The following is a 20599-nucleotide window of genomic DNA, read 5'->3' on the forward strand; positions in this document are numbered from 1 at the left end:
CAGACATCTAATAGTTATGTTACATTCTAGTAAAATTGTTTCTATATATGGCATTAGGCATTTTGTTAACTGATGGGTTTCTATAAAGAAAGGCTCTGAAACATGCATAAAATTGCAAATATATACAAAAAAGGAACAGATAACCATAATAAAGCCTTATGGTTTACAGGATATTTGTCATTCTCTTCCATAAGTAGCCAAGGGCTTAATTGCATTGGCACCCTGCCAAATTCAGCAATAGGCAAATCAGTCAGTGAGTAGTAATTTAAATGCTTACAGAAATAGTAAACCCCAATAAAAAACATGGCTGAGCATTTCTTATTTTTTAAATTTTTAAAAAATTGAATCCCTGTGAGATAAACCCTTACAAAGCTGATCATGGTTGGATTTTAGTCATACAGTGTTCCAACACCCATCCCTCCACCAGTGTACATTTCCCAGCACCAATGTCCCCAGTTCCCCCACTCAGCCCCTTTCCCCCCAGTCTGACTCATGGCAGACACTCTGTCTATCTGACTGTCTGTCTCTCCTTTGGGGCATTGTGATTTGCAATACAGATACTGAAAGGTTATCATATATTTCCCTTTACCTACTTTCAACACTCAGTTCTTATCCAGCATGATCATTTTCAACTATTATTGTCATGCTGGTCCCTCTCTATCTTCTCTAGCCTCCGTGCCACATACAATTGTGATAGATTTCAATCATTGACCAGTCCTCCTGATGGCTTAGCATTTCTGTTGGATGTTGTCTCTTGGTAAAAAAAAAAGCAGTTCATTCAAACCTATTTCCTTGGTATTTAAAACAAAAATAGAAAATAAGACCCAGGGAGATGCCTCAAAGTGCTAGAGCACTTTATTTGCATGTGGAAGGCCTGGGTTTGATCCCCGAGCAAAGCTAGGAGTTATCCTGTGTAAAAGCTGTGAGTAGTCTCTGATCACCTTGAGTTAGGGCCCAAGCCACCCCCCCTAAAAAAAGTAGTATATAAATAAAACTCGGGGTCAGAGAGAGTACAACAGGTAAAGAGCTTGTTTTGCACTCGGCTGATCTGGGTTCGATCCCCAGCAGTCCATAAGCTCCCTGAGCATGTAGGTGTCACACAGGAAGTTGGATGAATTTTTACGGTGAATAATAAATTATTGTAACTTGAATACGTAGGTAGAGAACCACATTGTTAATAATGCTCAGAAGCCCTCCCTTGTATCTCTTTCCAGTCTTTATTCCACCCACTCTCACTCTAGGTTAACCATTCTCACAGATTCTAACATCAAAGCTTAGTTTTTGCCTGTTTTCAAACTTTACATAAGTGGAATAATTCAGCACATGCTCTTTTGTGTCTCGCTTTTTTCACTCAACGTCATGGTTATGAGATCTATCAATGTCACAGTGCATAGTTGTAGATCATTCCTTACCCACTCTGTGTATGCCTGCTTGGCAAACTGTGCAATTCTCCCGAGTGTCTACTGATGATTATATTCTTTTATTGCAAATTAATTGAGCAGACAGATGAATACATTTATTAATCTTTTTGAGAGCAGTGGCTGATAGGAAATGCACAGGGCATCCTAAGAGATGGTTCTTTTCATTACTTAACATTGATATTTGACTTTCATGCTGAAACAGAAGCTGGTGCTTTCCAATATGTTTTAAAGTCATCATCTTTAAAATGATGCCAATATAAAAGTTAAGATACTATTTTACAGGCATAAAAGTGCTGTGCAGAGAGGTAATGACTGCTTTCATTCTATCAGCAAGAGCTCTGAAAGCCCTCGCATTTCCAGTGCATGAATTATGTTTATACCTTTTTCAAAAGCTTGCAGGGGTCTGTAAGGAAAAGAAAGAACAAACTAAAATGTACTTTCATTTTTTCCAAACAGAGATTAAAGTAGTAATACCAGGAATCCTTTGTTCAAAATTATCTTATGTGAAACATGAAAGCAAATAAAGCAGAAGCTTACTTCTCTGGATTAATAAGGGTGAAATGAGAGTGGAGACCCAATCCTCCTGTTCTCTCCTCTCATCAACAATGGTAGCTCCTGGTAGCTTCTCAGAACTTCAGATGCCCTCTGACAACTGAAATTCTTTTTTTTTATTTTTGCCCAGCACAGTGGGTAAGGCGTTTGCCTTGCACGCAGCCGACTTGGATTCGATTCCTTCGTCCCTCTCAGAGAGCTCAGCAAGCTACTGAATATCCCGCTGACACGGCAGAGCCTGGAAAGCTACCCGTGGCGTATTCCATATGCCAAAAAACAGTAGCAGCAAGTCTCACAATGGAGACATTACTGGTGCCTGCTTGAGCAAATTGATGAGCAACGGGATGACAGTGGCAGTGACAACTAAGGTTGCAGGGACATTTCCTTCTCTGAAACAAAGCATTCCCCACACCACCATTCTATCTTTTCAAGAACTTCAGAAGTCTTTGACTCCTACATTTTTTTTTTTGCTTTTTTTGGATCACACCCGGCAATGCTCAGGGGTTACTCCTGGCTTTGCACTCAGGAATTACTCCTGGCGGTGCTCGGGGGACCATATGGGATGCTGGGAATCAAATCCAGGTCGGCCCTGTGCAAGGCAAACGCCCTACCCGCTATGCTATCTCTCCAGCCCTTGACTCCTACTTCTAACTTAAACCACTTTCTGTGACACGCCCCCCCCATTATGTTATGTATGCAAATGCTAGCAGGTGGGGAAACATAATAGTGGAAGTGCTTCTCAAATTATTAGAGTATTTTTAATCAATCAGCAAAGTCATTAGACATGTGATGACTCTACTTTCAAAATATATGAAGAATCCACCCAATTTCTCCCTACTTCAACTGATACTATCCTGTTCCTACCAAGTTATCAATCTCAGTTGATTTTTGTAGGTCTATCGACAAGTCTTCCTGCTTCTGCCCTGCCCCACGACAGGCATTCTAACAAACCTAAGTTCAGTGATGTCATTCCTTTTGCTTCCTCCCCACATTCTTCTGCATTCTCACCTCTACTACTCTCCTCCTTGCATACTCTGCACGTTTCCCACCAACCTTGCTGAATTTTGAACCCATTAGGCATGACTCCTCCTTTGTACATGCTCTTCCTGCTGTCTATTATGCTTCAATATGACTTCCTTGGCTGTGTACTTATAATTACAACTACTGTTTTCTATGTTTATTTTACCCTCCCTGCTCTGTTTTATTTTTTATCAATTATCAATAACAAACATGCAATATATTGAATTGACACATCCCATTTCTTATCCATCTCTCCCAATTAGGATGTGTTGCTTCCTATTGAAGCATTTCATGGCAAGGCTTTTCTCAGTGCCTAGGACAATACAATGCATACAGTTTTATCACTGTATCACTGTCGTCCCGTTGCTCATCTATTTGCTCGAGCAGGCGCCAGTAATGTCTCCATTTGTCCCTGTTGCGTTCAGGGTCAGGGGAATGAGGCCCATTATTGTAACTGTTTTTGGCATATTTAATATATCATGGGTAGCTTGCCAGGCTCTGCCATGCGAGATTCTGCATTGCTCTCTTTTGGGAGCTTTGTTTTATAGTCTCTGGGTCTTGGTTGTTGATGAGATTACATGGCCCCAGGGGCAGAATTTGTGGTTGTGACTGCCAAGCTATTGGAAAATGGAGAATCTAGGTGGAGGAGGCCCAGTCCCAATCCAAGCAGGCTTGGAGATCTCAGCCATGGGTCCCACATACCTGGGTTCCTCTGTTGGTTCCTTCATGGGTGGGGTTCGTCCAAGCATGTGGAGAGTGGCCTTGAGCATGGCTTTGGCTGGGTTCTGGAGGTTTTTGGCTGCCAGGGCTCTGCTTGGGGCAGGGAGTTAAACTCAACCCACCCCCTCCGAGAGGGCCCCAATGAAGACAGCCTGGCGAGGGGGCAGGAGTTTTATAATGAATGAATATATTTCAGACCATGCTATAAGGCCTGTTGTGGTCACTTCACAGAGACAAGATGCACCCACATTTGGGTTAATAGTTGATAGTGAGGACAACATACCTTCATTCAAAGGGCATTATCTACATAATATGTCTTTCTGGAAAAAGTATGGGTGGCTCCAAAGTTGGTCTGAAAGTAGCATTAGAGATCAGGGAAATGATACTGGCTTGTTATTTCTTTGTGGTTAGGATTGGTATTGGGGTATCCTCATCAGGACCTTTTATATTTAACTTTCTATTAGTACAAAAGTGTTGGAGTGTAGCTCTAAATATTTTAGGATAACATTGATCGTCCTTCCTCCCTTGCCACAGGGAACTTAGGTTTAGACATTCCTGGAGACACTCCCAGAGATACTCCCATTCCTTTGTTTATCTGTAAACTCTTCTCTGCACCCTCCTTCCCAACCAGTTAATCACCTTTTCCCTAATCAGACTTTGTTATCTTGTAAGATTAGACCCTTCTAAGGACTCTGAACTTGTATTGTAAGTTATATCTTTTGCATAGTTTAACTTAAAGCAATGTCCTTTCTGTATGGACACATGAAGACAGTTAATATTATGCTTGTAACTTTGGAGTTGATTGACTCCAATAATATTTACTCCTGGGAATCTGCTTTCTCAACTCAGTTGCCCTTAGTTCCAGCACTCCAAAAGCAGGGTCCCGATGAGGGATGGAATAGACCCAGGGCAAGCTGTGAGCTACCCTGGCATCAAAATGGGCCAGGCCAAAGTGCCACAATACTCAACTATAAGTTGAGGGCATGATCATGAACAATGATGTCATGATTCAAAAGGTAACGAGGAAACTAGGACCCTGCTGGGGTTAGGGAGACTAACCTGGCCTGAGGACTGTGATCTGGGATATATAGTGAGATGTCCTCAGGAAGAAACAAACTTTATATCTCTTACTGTGTTCATACAGAATGACATTGCTAGAAATATTAGAAGTAGATTCACTATAACTATTTAAGCAGATTACTAGCTCACACCCTGACATACCCTTGTTTGGAATCACACCCTTGAGTGGATCTCCTTTGATGAATTTCCTTAGATGAGATTTTGTTAATTTCCTCAAGAAATGGTCTTCTTTGTTGATTTGTTGATGTTAAACCCACCTTTGTGCTACCGCCCTATGTAATTTGCTATATAAACCGAGACTGTGGGGGCAGAAAGGGGAATAGAGGAAGATCCAGAGAGAGATCCAGAACCGGGAGAGAAGCAGAAAGAGAGAACAAAATAAACTGATCGAGCAACCAGTTTGGCCTTCTTCCTTCCTTTGCCTGCCTCATCATCGCCATCAAACTTCCCCGGGATGGGGAAGCGGCGTGAGACTATCGAACGCGGGCAGCGGGAGAGATAGAGCCCCGCTGCTCCTTTTCTCTTTTGTGTTTTTCCACACAAAAGGAAGGTTCATCTGTATTTTTTATCAGTTTACCTAGATATCAGGCTGAAGGCGAAGAGGACAAGATGGTAGATTTAAAAGGCTGCAGCAGTAAAACATTAAACATGGAATGACAGCCCTTATGAAGGGACTATTAACAAGTAGGACCGTTAACATATTTCACATTCTCTCATCAATATCTCCAAGGACTCTTAAGGCTCTAGAGAAACTTCCCGGATTTTTCAGATAAAGAAAACTGAGTTCAGTTTTGCTGTAATTGTCCTACCTCTGTAGATCCCAAAGCAATTTCGCTCAAGACTGGTCTCCTCTTGGCAATACAGGAGTATAGGCTTTTTAAAAAAAGTCTTAGGTTTTCTGATATTCAGAAAACCTATCTAGAAAATTCTTATAATAATATTTACTGTGCTCATTGTTAGAGGTATTTAATGGGAGAATGCTTATAAAGTGCTAGCACATGGCAGACCTCTGTAATACTCATTGTTTAAGTCACAACATTGTGAATTCTAGATAAACAGTGGTATAAGAGAATACTTTCAAGTATAAAATAGGTAGAATATGACTTTCGCTTTACACAGGAACAGGACTGAGGGCTCTTGTGTAGTTTTCACTTTTTTAGAATTTTTTCAAATAAACCAGAAGTAGAACGATTAGTAGAAAAGCACCCTACATTATTTACATTGTACGAACAACTGCTAATATGCTGCCTTTATGTTTGTTGCTGTAATATCTTGAAGTAAATTAAAGATATCATGACACTTTGTCCCAAACTACATTAGTATGCATTTTAAAATAAAGGACATTTCCCACATAGCTAAAATATCATGATCACACTTACCAGAAAAGACTAATATTATTTAATATCAATCAATATTCAAAGTGTGTTATTCAAATTGTGTTGAACTTCTGTGGGATCTGAAATAACTCATCCCCCAATTCACAATGTAATTAATTATTTCCCCCTTCTCATGGGAAACAGATGGGAATCAGCCAATTGTGACTCTTGAATTTTTTTCCAAAAGATAAATTAGGTAAATTACAGTAGGGAGGAAAAAGTAATATTTGCAAAATTCTTTGGACAAGTCTCTATCAAGTAATTATACTTAATTGCTTTTTACATTGTATACCAAATAAAGCTTTTTCCATAGATCCTCTCTCAAAGGAAACAGTAAAGTTCTGAAAGGATACGTGTTCCCCAGAATATATGTTAGCCTACACTTTATAAAGAAATAAATAATTTAATTACTTCAGAAATTTATCTATGCTCCTTCCCAGATAGCCACCTTCTCTAAAAGCAACTTCTTTTATAATTCCTATCACTCTATGTTAGCTTTGTTCCAGGGCTTCATATTAATGTAATTATCAATGGGTGCTTTTTTGGTCTAGCTTCTTAAATTTGGAATAATAAAATTTGTGAGATCCATTCATGTTGTATGTGTTGCTTTTTGTCTTCATAACTGAGTAGCATTCTGTTGTAATCCATGCTATCCTATACTACTGCTTATTTTTGTATTTTTCTGGATGAACATTATTATTGTCTTCAAAGATTTAAAAACCAGTTATTCAAAATGAATAATGCCATGTTACTGCAAGATTCTTTCCAAGAGAGTTGAAAAATAGGCACACATTTTAAGAATAATTGAGTACTTGCACAGATAATTTCATCTCTGTCCCATAGGTCCTCCTTTCACTTTGCCTATGACTTCCTTGTAGGGAGATTAGAAAACTTTAAAGAATTTTGAGTTTTCAGTAGGTATGTGCTAATTATTTATAATATTTCTACCTAACTCTAAAAAATGCTTTATTTTATGTTTTCTTGTAGGTTTTGCACTTCTGGGAGGCCATCCTTGTTTTCTTACAACACAAGATATTCATCTGGGTGTAAATGAAAGTCTCAAAGACACATCCCGGTTTGTAAATCTTTTCTTCAAAGATTATTTCAGTATGATGGATGTCTGATGGATAAACTTCATAAAAGAAAACTGCACCTCCTTAAATAATAATTTTCCTTTTTAGCGTCCTTTTCACTATTTTATTTTTTTCTTCTTTCGTCATCTTCTGGTTACTTTCTATGGGTTAAAATCTTCTTTTTTCTAAGCAATGTGAAGAGGTCTCTGATCAAAAAAAGTTAAGCTTAAGAAAACTTCCAAATCATCAACAATTACTTTTACATTTATAATTGAAAAAATAGAAATGCAGGGAAATTGACACCCTCAATGACTCCTAACTAGTTATAGTTGGAGCAGGTGATAATATTAATTAGCTAACATTCAATGTGTGTTTATTGGGTGTTAGCATAATTCTAACTCATTTAATCCTTATGATGACTCAAGCATATTGACATGAAGGGATTAAACAATTAGGGACATACTAGCTATTATAAAACCAAATTTCCAAATATCGGTGACTTAACATGGTACAGATGTTCCTGATTGGTTAGCAGGAAGACAGATTATTTATGTGACTATTCAAGGACATTGAATGAGAGTGTCTCTCATCTTCAACATGGCCTTCAAGGTCACCCTAGGCTCCATAAAGTAAGCCCTTGCAGACACAGTCTACTATTTATGGCAGTTACCCGAGAATATAGTAAAGAATCCCACTCATTTGAATTGCTGAAGAAATTTCAGAGACTTCTCTTTAAAGCTGTTAGTTGCATTATTTCAGGTGGCACAATATTAATATAAAGAAATTCTGTGTTCAGATTCTTGATGCAAGGGACAAAAATAATAAACATGAATGAGTCTTTCCTCCCAATATGTTACTACTGAATGGGACTGTATTTAACAATTCTGCTTCCACAGAAATTAAATATACTTTTATTCAAACCCATATTATGAGATGGCTAAGGAATGATATCAAGTATCCTTTCCAACTAGCAGTTTAGCAGCCAGTAAGGACTGGCAGCCATAAAGAGGTTGGGGCTCAGAAATTGGAGGAGTGGGTAGAATCCAAAAGCAAGAGACAAACAGGCAAACCTGGGCTGAAAACTGAGGGTGAGTATAAGCCTATTAGTTACTGTGCTTGCTGGTCCTGCAGCAATCCTCACTTCATTCCTTAGTGAGAGGAACCTTACAAATAACTCGAGAAATGTCCTCACAAATTCCAATGTAGTAAGTATCTTTTACTCCCTATAAATCATTCCATTGCTGCGTGGCTATATATGCATACTAAAAATTTGATCCAGAGAATTTCTTCTGGCCATTCCATTTTACCCAGGAGATTAAGAATAAAAATAATACCTACTCAGTGCTAGCCACTTGAAATCCCTGTGAGAATAATACAAAGGAATTCTTACTGGCCCAGTTTTATAGATGACAAAATAGTAAACCCAAGATGCAAATGAGTTTATCAGTTAAATCAGTATTCCAAGCATACTGTTTTGTCTACTCCTACATCTGCACAGCCCATGAAAGGAATGGTGAAATGAGTTATGGAAAGTGTTGGATGTATGTCATGAAGTCCCCGTGTTTGATATTCATCAGGGGAACTCATAGGATTCAGCATATAGTCATGTTCACACTATGACTTATTGCAGTGAAAGTATGCCAAGCACAATCTACAAAGGAAGAGGACACATGTAATGAAGTTCAGAGGAAAGCAAGTGCAAAATTTCAAGAGTCCTCCAACAGTAGATTCGCCTTGACACGATTCCTTTACTGAGGACTTGTGACATATGTGAAGCAATGCCAAGCAGGAATAGTTGGCAAGTCTAGCTCTTCAGATATTTAGTGCTCAGTGCTTTTGGGGGGAAGGTTCACATAATATACTCTGTATAAAACGTCAGACTCTCTGAAGGAAAGTATGTGTTTATTTTAATCCATGTTGTTCAGAGAAACATATTAGGCACAGTGAACCACTCTTATCAGTCCTGGGCATGGTAGAAATGCTCCCCAAATCAATATACCCAGATGCCATCCTAAAGACTACACTTCAATCAGAACTTTCAAAGGATAGCCATCAGTCCTGCTATGCTAACCTTTTATTCCTGCACAACCTGGAAATCATAAGACTTGAGATATAATAAGCTTTACCATGGACCTAATCAGTAAATGCCACAGGTGAAATTTTCTCTGGATCTTAATTTCCTTTTCTATGAAATGAGGGCTTTAATCATTTACTGCTACACTCTCAATACATGCAAATGTATGAAGCATTCCTTCAGCAGAGGTATGTCCCAATGTAAACTATGCATCGACAAATGCTGAATTGAAGTGAGGTGGAGAGATTAATTTCAAGGGCATAAAATATAAATGAGTGTGAGAATTAGGTTGGGGACCTTGTTAAAATGTAGAATTCTGGGGGCTGGAGCGATAGCACAGCAGGTAGGGCATTTGCCTTGCCCGGGGCCGACCCGCGTTCGATTCCCAGCATCCCATATGGTCCGCCAGCACCGCCAGGAGTAGTTCCTGAGTGCAGAGCCCCTGTGCATTGCTGGGTGTGACCCGAAAAGAAAAAAAAAAAGCAGAATTCTGGGCTTTCCACTGAGAAATTCTAATTCTGCAGGTTAGGGCTCTGATGGTATTTGGAATCCACACTTTCAAAAGAGCCCTAAAGATTTTGTTGCAAGAGCAACTGGACCACACTTTGAGGGACCCTGACTTGTAAGCTTGTACAGTAATACCGGATTATTGTGATAACTATCAGTTTTGGCCAGTGCAATAGTGAAGGCAACGCTAAGGAAGAGACACAGAATAAGATATTTATTTGGCATCATTGTGGATTGATATTAAAGATGTGGGCTGGAGCAACCCATCTTTAATCTGTCACTGTCACTGTCATCCCATTGCTCATCGATTGGTTCGAGTGGGCACCAGTAACGTCTCTCATTGTGAGACTTATTGTTACTGTTTTTGGTATATCCAATACTCCACGGGTAGCTTGCCAGGCTCTGCGTGCGGGCTTGATACTCTCAGTAGCTTGCTGGGCTCTCTGAGAGGGGTGGAGGAATCGAACATAGGTCGGCCACGTGAAAGGCGAACGCCCTACCGCTGTGCTATCGCTCCAGCAAAGATGTAGGAAAATGAAAGGATTTTTTGCTTTGGAAAAGTTATCATTAATATTGCACCAAAGGTTAAACCTCCAAGGACAAATATACACAAGCCGTAGTTCCTCCAGGGGTCTCTTGGAGGAAGACCATGTGTGATTTTGAGAACTGACGGAAAAGACAGCTAAGCTCAGTGATAGACAATGAGCTCCGGGGTCTCTTCGTGGGAGAATTCTGGAATTCTCATTCCTCAGGACTGATGCCGTTCAGGGGAGGAAGAACGAAGTTAGAAAGGAATAAAGAGAGTAGGGGGGCTGGAGCGATAGCACAGCGGGTAGGGCGTTTGCCTTGCACGCGGCCGACCCGGGTTCGAATCCCAGCATCCCATATGGTCCCCTGAGCACGGCCAGGGGTGATTCCTGAGTGCAGAGCCAGGAGTAACCCCTGTGCATCGCCAGGTGTGACCCAAAAAAGCAAAAAAAAAAAAAAAAAATAAAGAGAGTAGGACAGTGCAATGTCAAAGGAGACTGCAATAGGGGATGGAAATGTCAGATGGGGGTAGAGTAGTGACTGAAAATTTCGCTTTCTTTCGTGTGCCCTATTACCACTTAATCTGCCAAAATATCTGACCACTGCATGAAATGGGTGAGATGCGGATCTTCAACAAGTCCAAATTGAAGATGACTTGAGAAACCCATTGCCTTTCACCGAAAGCAATTGAAATGGAAGAAGCGAAGAAGTGAATCTTAATGAAATCCTCCCTGCCAATGCACAGCACAGTGGCGGAGCAGTTGCCTGCTTGCTTCTTATACAAGCCAGACTTTACAAGATGCAAAGAGATTGCGGGAGGCATAGTGCACACCTGGCAGTGATTGACTGCGTTGCCCTGTCACCTGCCTGGGGCTGGAGGTGGAGGGTGAGGTAGCCCAGAGGAATGAAAATGCGGCTGCAAGCTGCTGGAGGAAGAACCTGAGGGGAAATACAGAGAATGTAGCAACAGGAAGAGACAAAAGAAAACAAAGCAAAATTAGAACAATCTCTTGAAAGCTGTTAAAGGCAACTTCCATGGTGTCACCGATTTAGTCAAATGATTTAATTATTAATTTATTCAAAAATATTTATTGAATGCCTTGTTTTTCTCCCAGGCATTGTTTTGGCACTGAGAAATAAAACGCTGATCAGTCAAACAAAATACTTGTTCAAGTGGAAATTAAAGTCTACAGGGAGGAGACTTTCATTAAACAAAGCACGAATAGAATAGCAGTTGGAATAAGTGCTACGATAAACTAAAGCAATGATCTGTGGGGGGTGGGGGGGCTATTTCAGATTGGGTGGTCAGGGAAGGCTTCTCTGAGGTCTTCGTTGGTCACTCATCAAAAAGACAGAGCCAGGTAGGCTAGACATGTGCAAAGAATACCATAAAATTGCTGGAACAAAAAGCTTAGGGCAAGGGCAAGCTTAACTATATTTGAGAACAGAAAGAAAGTTAGCAGTATTGTTTGAATCTACAAATAACTACCTTTTTTTAGTTTTATTTTTTATTGACTCACCGTGATAGAGCATTATAAAATTATTCATGATTGTGTTTCAGTCATACAATGTTTCAACACCCATCCCTCCACCAGTATAACTTCCTAGCAGCAGGCCCAGTTTCCCTCCCACCCCTTTAAGCCACCTCCCACCCCAGTTTCCTTCTATGGCAAGCACCTCTCTTCTCTCTCTTCTTCTCTTTCTCTCTCTCATTTTAGGCATTATGGTTTGCAATACAGATGTTGAAGGTTATCATGCATATCCCTTCAAATAACCACCTTCTAACTCTAACTCTTTTTTTAAAAAAAATACCCTCTGAGTTAGTCCTGTATAAGCCACTAAGTTCTGTCACTGTCATCCTGTTACTCATCGATTTGCTTGAGTGGACACCAGTAACGTCTCCATTGTGAGACTTGTTACTGTTGGGTTTTTTTTTTGGCATATCGAATACGCCACGGGTAGCTCACCAGGCTCTGCCGTGTGGGCGAGATACTCTAGGTAGCTTGCCAGGCTCTCTGAGAGGGAGAGAGAAATCGAACCCAGGTTGGCCTTGTGCAAGGCAAACGCCCTACCCACTGTGCTATCGCTCCAGCCCATCAGCCACTAAAGGAAGGTAAAAAAAATCAGATCAGGGAGAGAAAATCTTTAATACACATGCTAAATAAAATAGATCACTCTTTTTATACTTGATAACAAGCATAAAAATAAAATCTGTTCCCTCTTCAAAATATTGTGAAAAAAACTTCCTTAGCTAAGACCAAATTGAGTATTGGGCAATCTGAGGGTGCTCAAGGGAAGTGAAAAGGAGCACTGAGACAGAGCTGTTGACTTGTTCTTGTATACTGATTGATATGTCAGAGGTCCCACTGCCACCCTGTGTTTCATGATTCATTAAGATATCTTACAGGAGACAGTATATGGTCATACTCATGGCTGAGATTTATTACTGCCTCTCAATAAAAGAAAGAAAGGATACAAGGCACAATTAGTAAAGGGAAAAGGTCCACGGTGAAATCCAGGCCCGGAGTGATAGCTTAGCGGGTAGGGCATTTGCCTTGCACATGGCCAACCCCTGTTCTATCTCTGGCATCCCATATGGTCCCCCGAGCATCGCCAGGAGTAATTCCTGAGTGCAGAGCCAGGAGTAACCCCTGAGCATTGCCGGGTGTGACGTAAAAAGCAAAAAAAAAATCATGGTGAAATTGGTGGGCCCCCAAGGGTGGCTTGTGTGAGGCACAGAGGAGAAAGAGGGGAGTTTTCTCCCGATCTGCCTCTGCTACCCCGGGACTGATGCAGGTGAGGTGGAAGCGATGGCGGCAGATCTCTGTTCATTCGCTATTCCCAGGTTCTTCCATATTTTCAGGAATGAAAATATGAATAATAAAGATGCTCAGACTCAGAGTTGGAAAGTAGGAAAGTTAATTGGAAAGTAGAAGAGAAAAGGAGCTCCCCAAGTGGGGAGGAACTTAGTTTAGGACTAAGTTGGAAGTGTTTTGTGTAGGCCTTTTTAAAGGCCCTTTGCATTTCTTATCAATCAACAAGTTCTACAGAGAAAGTGTGGAATCTCCAGGGTGGTTGGGCTGGTTTGAGTCTTTCTGGCCACCTGCCTCAGGTATTAGCCATTATCTTATGAGCCTAAGCTCTGAGGCAGAATTTTATGCTGAACAATTGTTAACTCCCTGTTTATCAGAGAAGCCCAGGAATTTTCAGGGAGTCAAAAATGTAGAATGAGCCAGCCAAAAGCTTCTGCTCACAGAAGCTGAGAAAAGTAAAATGAGGCTGGAAAAGGAGAGTCAGTCCTAGACCTTATCCAGGACTGATAGGCTCTTGTCTTCCTCACAGAAAGGAATTTCAGGAGCAGATAAGCAGAGAAGTAAAAAAAGATTTTATCTGGAAGGTTTTCGAGGAAAGGGAAGGAAGAGAGCAAAGAGAGTAACACATTCAAGAAAGAGGGAACGCAGGGATGGAGGGAGAGGGCCTCAGTACACATTTCAAGAGGGGAGATGTGGGTGACACATGTGCTCTGGCACCATATGTACTTGGCCATGCGGGCACCAGCAGCACATGGGCTCAGACAGCATGTGCATGCCCTTTCTTAGTTCAAGGTGGCTTGTATAGGGTTTCTCCAACTTACCCCATGGTGGGGATTTCTAGCTCGGTAAGAGTTCATTGCTAGGATGGTTGCCAAGAGGAGTTGCCTTGGTCTGGAGTTTCTCTGGCAGAGGTGAGGGATCGTTCTGGTGTCATAAATCTTCTTTAGGTCCTAAATTGCAGTGTCTGTCTCCGCTGAAGTTCGTGTCTCTGTGGGGTCCAGCCTCCACACTATCACTGGTGTCAGGAACATCTTATCAGGCCCAGGCCTTAATTCTTGCAGCTTCAGTGTTATTGAATTTATGACTTTCAGAAATTCCACTGCCTTGGGCCCTCTCCTAGCTATCTGCCTGCCTCAGTGGTGCAGAGTCCAGGGGAGATAAGATTCAAATTTCCTAGAGTCCTCTCCCTGTGCTGGTGGGGGTAATCACATAGAAATAGCTTCATCCTTCAACAATGAGTTGTGACATGTGTGAATTTCAATTAGAAAAGTTCATTAGAGACTCAGTGTCAGGGATTTTGACTGGGAGCTAGTTACATAGACACCTGATACTCAGGATCTTCCAAAGTTCTATATTTCCAGAAGGAGAGCAGTCGTTTTAGCATAATCCACTGTGTACGTATGAACAATTTAGCCAGGAAAATGTTCTCATTATTTCTAGAAATGGTGGAATCTTCTCCTAGCTCTCAGTTTTCAGATGCAGCCAAGGGTCAATTTTACAAGCAGGTTTTTGGTAGAAAGTGACCCCAGAACTCCCATGTTAACACATTTTGTCATAGCTGAGTTTTTACTCTACCAAATTTTGCTAGATGGCCTTTAGCTAGGTATACTTTAATGGGTCGACTGCGTGCAAGGCAGACACCTTACCCTTATGCTGTGGGACATTTGCCTTGCACGCAACTGACCTGGGTTTGATTTCTCCATCCCTCTCGGAGAGCCCAGCAAGCCACTGAGAGTATCCCGCCCACATGGCAGAGCCTGGCAAGCTCCCTGTGGTGTATTCGATATGCCAAAAACAGTAACAACAAGTCTCAGAATGGAGACGTTGCTGGTGCCCGCTCGAGCGAATTGATGAACAACGGGACAACAGTGCTACAGGGCTACTTTAACGGGTAAGAGACTGTATCCTATGCCCATGGAAGAAGATCCTAAATACTTGAATTACTTTGTGTTTTTCAGTGCAATGTGGATGTTTCTAGGGCCAGTCTCCCAATTGGTAAAAAAACAACTGTTGTGGGCCAAAGATGTGACTCAGATGGTAAAACACAGGCCTTGAGATTTGATCTTTGGTGCGGCGTGAACCCCTCTCCCAGACCCTTCAAAACAAAGGAAATCTCCCATTCTGTTCTCTCTCCCTTTGAGAAGTCTCTCTTAGGGATTCTGCTCCAGGTCCCCTAATATACCACCATAAAACACTCACCATAGACATATACATTTGATTGAAATTTGCCACATCTTTGAGGATACTCTTAGTTTTTGTCCATTCTCTGGTGCTTTACTGGGGTGAAGAGTTAACCATTCTGTACCTGGGCTGTATAGTTCAGTGGTAGAGAATGTACAAAGCCTTAGGTTTCATCCCTGGCACCATACATTTTATTCTAAAAGTTGGATGATTTGTTTTTCCTCTTGCTCAAACTTTGCGCCTGCTTTTAGATGTGACAATAAAAGTAACACCTAAGGGTGACTCATATTACCAGTTCTTTGGGAGTCAAAAACAGAAGTAACTTAGCAACAGCACAGGGACTTTATCACTCCAGTTCCAAGGCTTTGTATTTCTTCCGTAATGATAGCTGTTCATGCCTAATGCTCTGAGTCCACTATTGAAAGGTGCATAATAGCTTCACAGTCATTTTCACTTTAATACAGTAGTTAGTAATGCAGCTTCAGGAACCGTGTGTATAAAAGGCTCCCTATAAAACCAAATAATGTAACATTATTCTACTCCAATTATTTTTCCTATAGATGTAATTTACTTATCGTAGTTAGTGGTTGCTAAAGTGTTTTCTGCCGGTGTAAAAGTTGGAGAAATGGAAATCAGACTAAATCACAGTATTCATTTCTAAGGGCTGCCATACAAATTGCAGCAAATTTGTTAGCTTAAAACAATAGAAATTTATTCTATCATAACCGTGGAGGCTAGAAATACAAAATCCACACATCAGCAGGACTATACTCCCCCTGAAATCCTAGGAAAGAATTTACCTCTTCCTGCTTCTGGTAGCTCTCTGAAATGTTTCTTGGGCATTCTTGACCTTTTTAGCACTGTAGCACTGTCATCTCGTTGTTCATCAATTTGCTCGAGCAGGCGCCAGTAACAGTCTCCATTATGAGACTTGTTGTTACTGTTTTTGGCATATGGAATATGTCATGGGTAGCTTGCCAGGCTCTGCTGTGTGGGCGGGATACTCTCTGTAGCTTGCCAGGCTCTCCGAGAGGGACGGAGGCATCAAACCTGGGTCGGCCGCGTGCAAGGCAAACACACTACCCACTGTCCTATCATTCTAGTCCCCTTACCTTTTTAAAAGATTTTTTTATTTTATAAAGTAGTTCACAAGATTTGATTATATTTAATATTCAAACACCGACCTCACCACTATTACACCTTCCCACCACCATATTTTAGCCAAACCCCAACCTCTGCCCCAAAGCAGAACAGAAATAATGTATTTTGTATTGTTTGTTATGAAAACTGCTGAAAATAAACAAAAAGAAGTTTCCTTAGGGGAAAGAGTGTGAAGATTGTTGTATTTCACCGAGGGGCCATTAAGCCCTTCTATAAGAAACCTCTAACATGTTGTTAAAGGTTGAGCCTTGTGTGGCTATGTATATATGTGTGTGTGCATGTGTGTGTATGTATATATATATATACATATATATATCTGTAAAAATATTTTCCTCTAAGATTTGTTGCCTCCTACTTTGAACCCCATCAAATGTGGTGAGGTACTCTTAGAGTATGGGTAGGGTATTGTGGTATGAAATGTCAAACCAGGAATAGGTTCACCCATGGGTGAGGCTTGCCCAAGCATGTGGAGAGCAGCCATGAGCATTGCGGCGGTTGAGTTCTGGGGTTTTTGGCTGCTAGGGCTGGGTCCCCATTCTTTAACTTATAACTACACCATCCCTCCATCTTTGTTTCCACCTTGACCTGGGTTGCTTCTCCATATTTATGTTAGCATCTTCCTCCTTTTTAGTGAGGACATCAGTAAGTGGACTTAGGGCCCATTAACCCCAGTATAGTATGAAACTCTTGACCAATTATTATATGACCCAATCCAACTCCGAAGCAAGTCCACATTCTAACTTTCCAGGTGGACAGAAGTTGGGTGGTGGTGGGGGGAGAAATAATTCCATCTGCCTTAACAATATATTCACCTGCCCCTTTGAAGGAGGACTTCAAAACTTTTTCATTTCAATAGCTTATATAGTAGAAGTCATAAGGAGTTTTGTAGGCGAGACACAATTCTCAAAACAAGAAGTGTTTCACTTGCCTAATTGAAAGGAATTTTTTTAAAGAGTAAATGCTGTTATTAAGGTATTCATGCCGATGATATTAAGACTGAGAAAAGCATTATGTTTCTTGGCATTTTTTAAAATACTGGCACCTCATGAAAACTCTGTAGCTAGAAACATTGGTTTCTAATAGGAAATCTAATTTTCAGGAGAATATTTATAGATGAAGCCAAGAAAGCATAGTATGTCCTTGGGTATATAGTAAGAAAAGTCAATCTCTCAGAGTTTGACTTATAGGCAATTTGCCATAGTGTAAACAGCAGAGGCATTGATGCAGGGTCAGACTTCTGTTCAAGTCCAATTGACCCTATGATTGCTTCTGAGTAATAAATCCCTCAGCTGTGAAATATATATACAAATACTTCTCTCAATGAGGGCTGGAGTGATAGTACAATTTTGGCATGCAGCTGACCTGAGTTCTGTCCCCTACATCCCATATGGTCCCCTGAGCACTACCAGGAGTAATTCCTGAGTTCAGATCAAGGAGTAATCCCTGAACATTGTCATGTGTGACCCAAAAACAAACAAGTAAAAATACTTCTCTTAATGATCCAGGTGAGGAAGATGAAATGATGAATAATGGTTGCAAAGGACAGGCATACAGAATAAATAAATTCATGAATACTGAATAGAATTGTGGTTTAACGCACTCTGTTCATTTCTGTGGTTTCCTATCAGCTTATGCTGACCTACTTCTAATATGCCTATAACACATTTTGAGGAGGTCATTCAAGATGCCCTCCATAAATGACTGGGAGCCTCTAAACTAGAAGCTAGCTACTTATTCATAAAATATAATTGAAATGGGGCAGCGGGGAGAAGAAAAGTTATGTGCTCCAAGGGGCTGGGATGTAGACAACTCCAGGATGATGTCAGTACTAGGGTCTTCTTCATCCCTGTGCTTTACCACTGAGCCAAATTCCTGCACCCTGAAACTAACATTTAAGTGAAAACAATCTGGTTATTATAGAAGAATCTCTGAACAAAGTGCATAGGACATTTTCATTTAACATTTCTGGGCCTCTCCTAATACCAACACATTTAAGAAGAGGAGCCCACTTAAGCATGCTCACAGTATTATCTTGTGTCTTCATCACTCATATATTGATATAACTACTATGTGAGTAATAAATACTCAGTAATAAATAAAGTCAGGTGAGTGCTCAGATATTCTCCCTTCGGTAAAGAGACTCAGAACATGACTTCTTGACCAAGAGTCTCTTCTTGGACTTGGCTTGATTGAATAAAAAGTAAAAACAATACTTACCTTGTAAGGGAGATACCATGGTTGCAAAGGTGGTTTTCACAAAGTGAGGCTTATCCTCTGCACTCCAGATGTGCTGGTCTCTGTGATTTCTCCAAATGTGGAAAACTTTACTGAATAATTAGTTGTAGTGGGGGAATTGTGTTTGCGCTTGTGCTCTCCGCTGACAAAAAAGTGAAAACAGAAAACATTTATATATACATATATACATAAATACATATATATATATATTCCTCTCCACTCTCTCCTCTTTCTCTCCTCTCTCTCTCCCTCTGTCCCACTTCCCCTTCTCTCTCTTTGTCTCTCTGTATCTCTGTGACACACACACATTTGGGCTCTAAAATGAGAAGACCACTAGACTATCCACTCAGCTATTTTTAGATTAAGTGAGCTTTATGGGGGAATAGGGGTGGGGCAGAGCACAACCAGAAGTGCTCAGGGATTATTCACTCCTGGTTGGTTTGGGGGATCATATGGGATGCTGGGGATTGAACCTCTGTTGACAGTGTAAGGCAAGCGCCCTCCCCATTGAACTATCTATCCTGGCTCCTAGGTTAGATGTTTAGAATCTCTCTCAGATTCATTTTCTTCTGTAGACAGGAGATAGTAAAAGGTAGTCCTTACCTGAACTCTTCTTTTCAAAAGAGAATTGAACGATAACGTGCGAAAGTATTTTGTAACTGGTAAAAAAGTATTAACCTAAGTTAATGTATTTTCTTTAGGTATTTTTCTTGAGTAGTGAACTTGTTCTGGGGTTGATGGCATGAGATAGTGTGCAAAAACTGAAAAAAACCTTTTTCTTTTGCCATCTTTTGTTACAGGTGAAAGAGCTTAGCAATGTCATAGAGAAGCCACATCTTCTTCCCCAAGGGTTGGATGTATTGAATTGATACACTACTTTTAAATTGGAAAATCATTCTTTTCTAGTAGTAAAATAAATTTGTTTATTCCTTGAATCTTATATTGATCATTTTTAACATGAATTTAATAATTTGGCTGGAGCATAGCACAGTGATAGGGCATTTGCCTTGCATGCAGCTGACCTGCATTGATTCCTCCGCCCCGTTCGGAGAGCCCGGCAAGCTACCAAGAGTATCTCACCCACACGGCAGAGCCTGGCAAGCTACCATGGTGTATCCAATATGACAAAAACAGTAACAACAAGTCTCATAATGGAGATGTTACTGGTGCCTGCTCGAGCAAATCAATGAGCAACGTGATGACAGTGATACAGTGATATATGATATATATATGTATATATATTTAAATAGGGGCCACTCCTGGCAATAGTTTGCCCAGTGCTACCATCCTCAAGGATCACCAGGGTCACACGTGGCAGTTTGGGTGGGGACATGGGTACCAGAGATGGAATTCAGGTCCTCACACATGCTAGGTCTTTACACCAGTTCCTCCACATCTCCAGCCCTGGGAAACATTTTTTAAATGAAAATAGGATTCTCAGTAGTGTCATTATAGACAGTCACAAATTTCTCTCACTGTGTGCTAGTCAATTATTCAACTAATAGTAAAGCCCCTTGATAATACACTGGGATTTAGGGGGGCACATTTCAGGATGGGATAAAAAAGAAAAACTCATGGCTGGGTGCTATGAGTCTGAAACTTCTGTTTGCCTTTGGCTTTTGTAACACATTTACATTGATTCAATAGTTTAGGACTAAATGAATTCCCTCCAAGAACATCCTCATTTCTCCTGAAAATATGGGGATATCAATGTAAGTGTCCATCTTATTGTTGTCTTTGAACATAAGATCTGACTCAGGTGCTGGGGTGGGGGGAGATATGGCAAATATACATTATTTTTGAGAGCCCCAGGTGATCTCTAGCACCACTCAGTTCCCCAGCACCACTAGGTGTATTC

The 20599-nt window shown here is 40.8% G+C and overlaps 1 protein-coding gene and 1 non-coding gene across 2 annotated transcripts in view; both read left to right on the forward strand.

The window, feature by feature from the left end:
* The window catches only part of OTC (ornithine transcarbamylase), a 78200-nt gene that overhangs the window by 24470 nt on the left and 33131 nt on the right, over window positions 1-20599 (forward strand). Inside the window, exon 4 of the mRNA XM_004612918.2 lies at window positions 7157-7244. Within this exon, the coding sequence (XP_004612975.1) occupies window positions 7157-7244 (88 nt within the window). The remainder of the gene's footprint in view (window positions 1-7156; window positions 7245-20599) is intronic.
* Window positions 18716-18882, forward strand: LOC129400273 (U1 spliceosomal RNA). The gene has a single exon (XR_008627576.1). It is a non-coding gene; the product is annotated as a U1 spliceosomal RNA (small nuclear RNA).

The sequence above is a fragment of the Sorex araneus genome, chromosome X (assembly GCF_027595985.1).
Source record: "Sorex araneus isolate mSorAra2 chromosome X, mSorAra2.pri, whole genome shotgun sequence".
Lineage (NCBI taxonomy): Eukaryota > Metazoa > Chordata > Mammalia > Eulipotyphla > Soricidae > Sorex > Sorex araneus.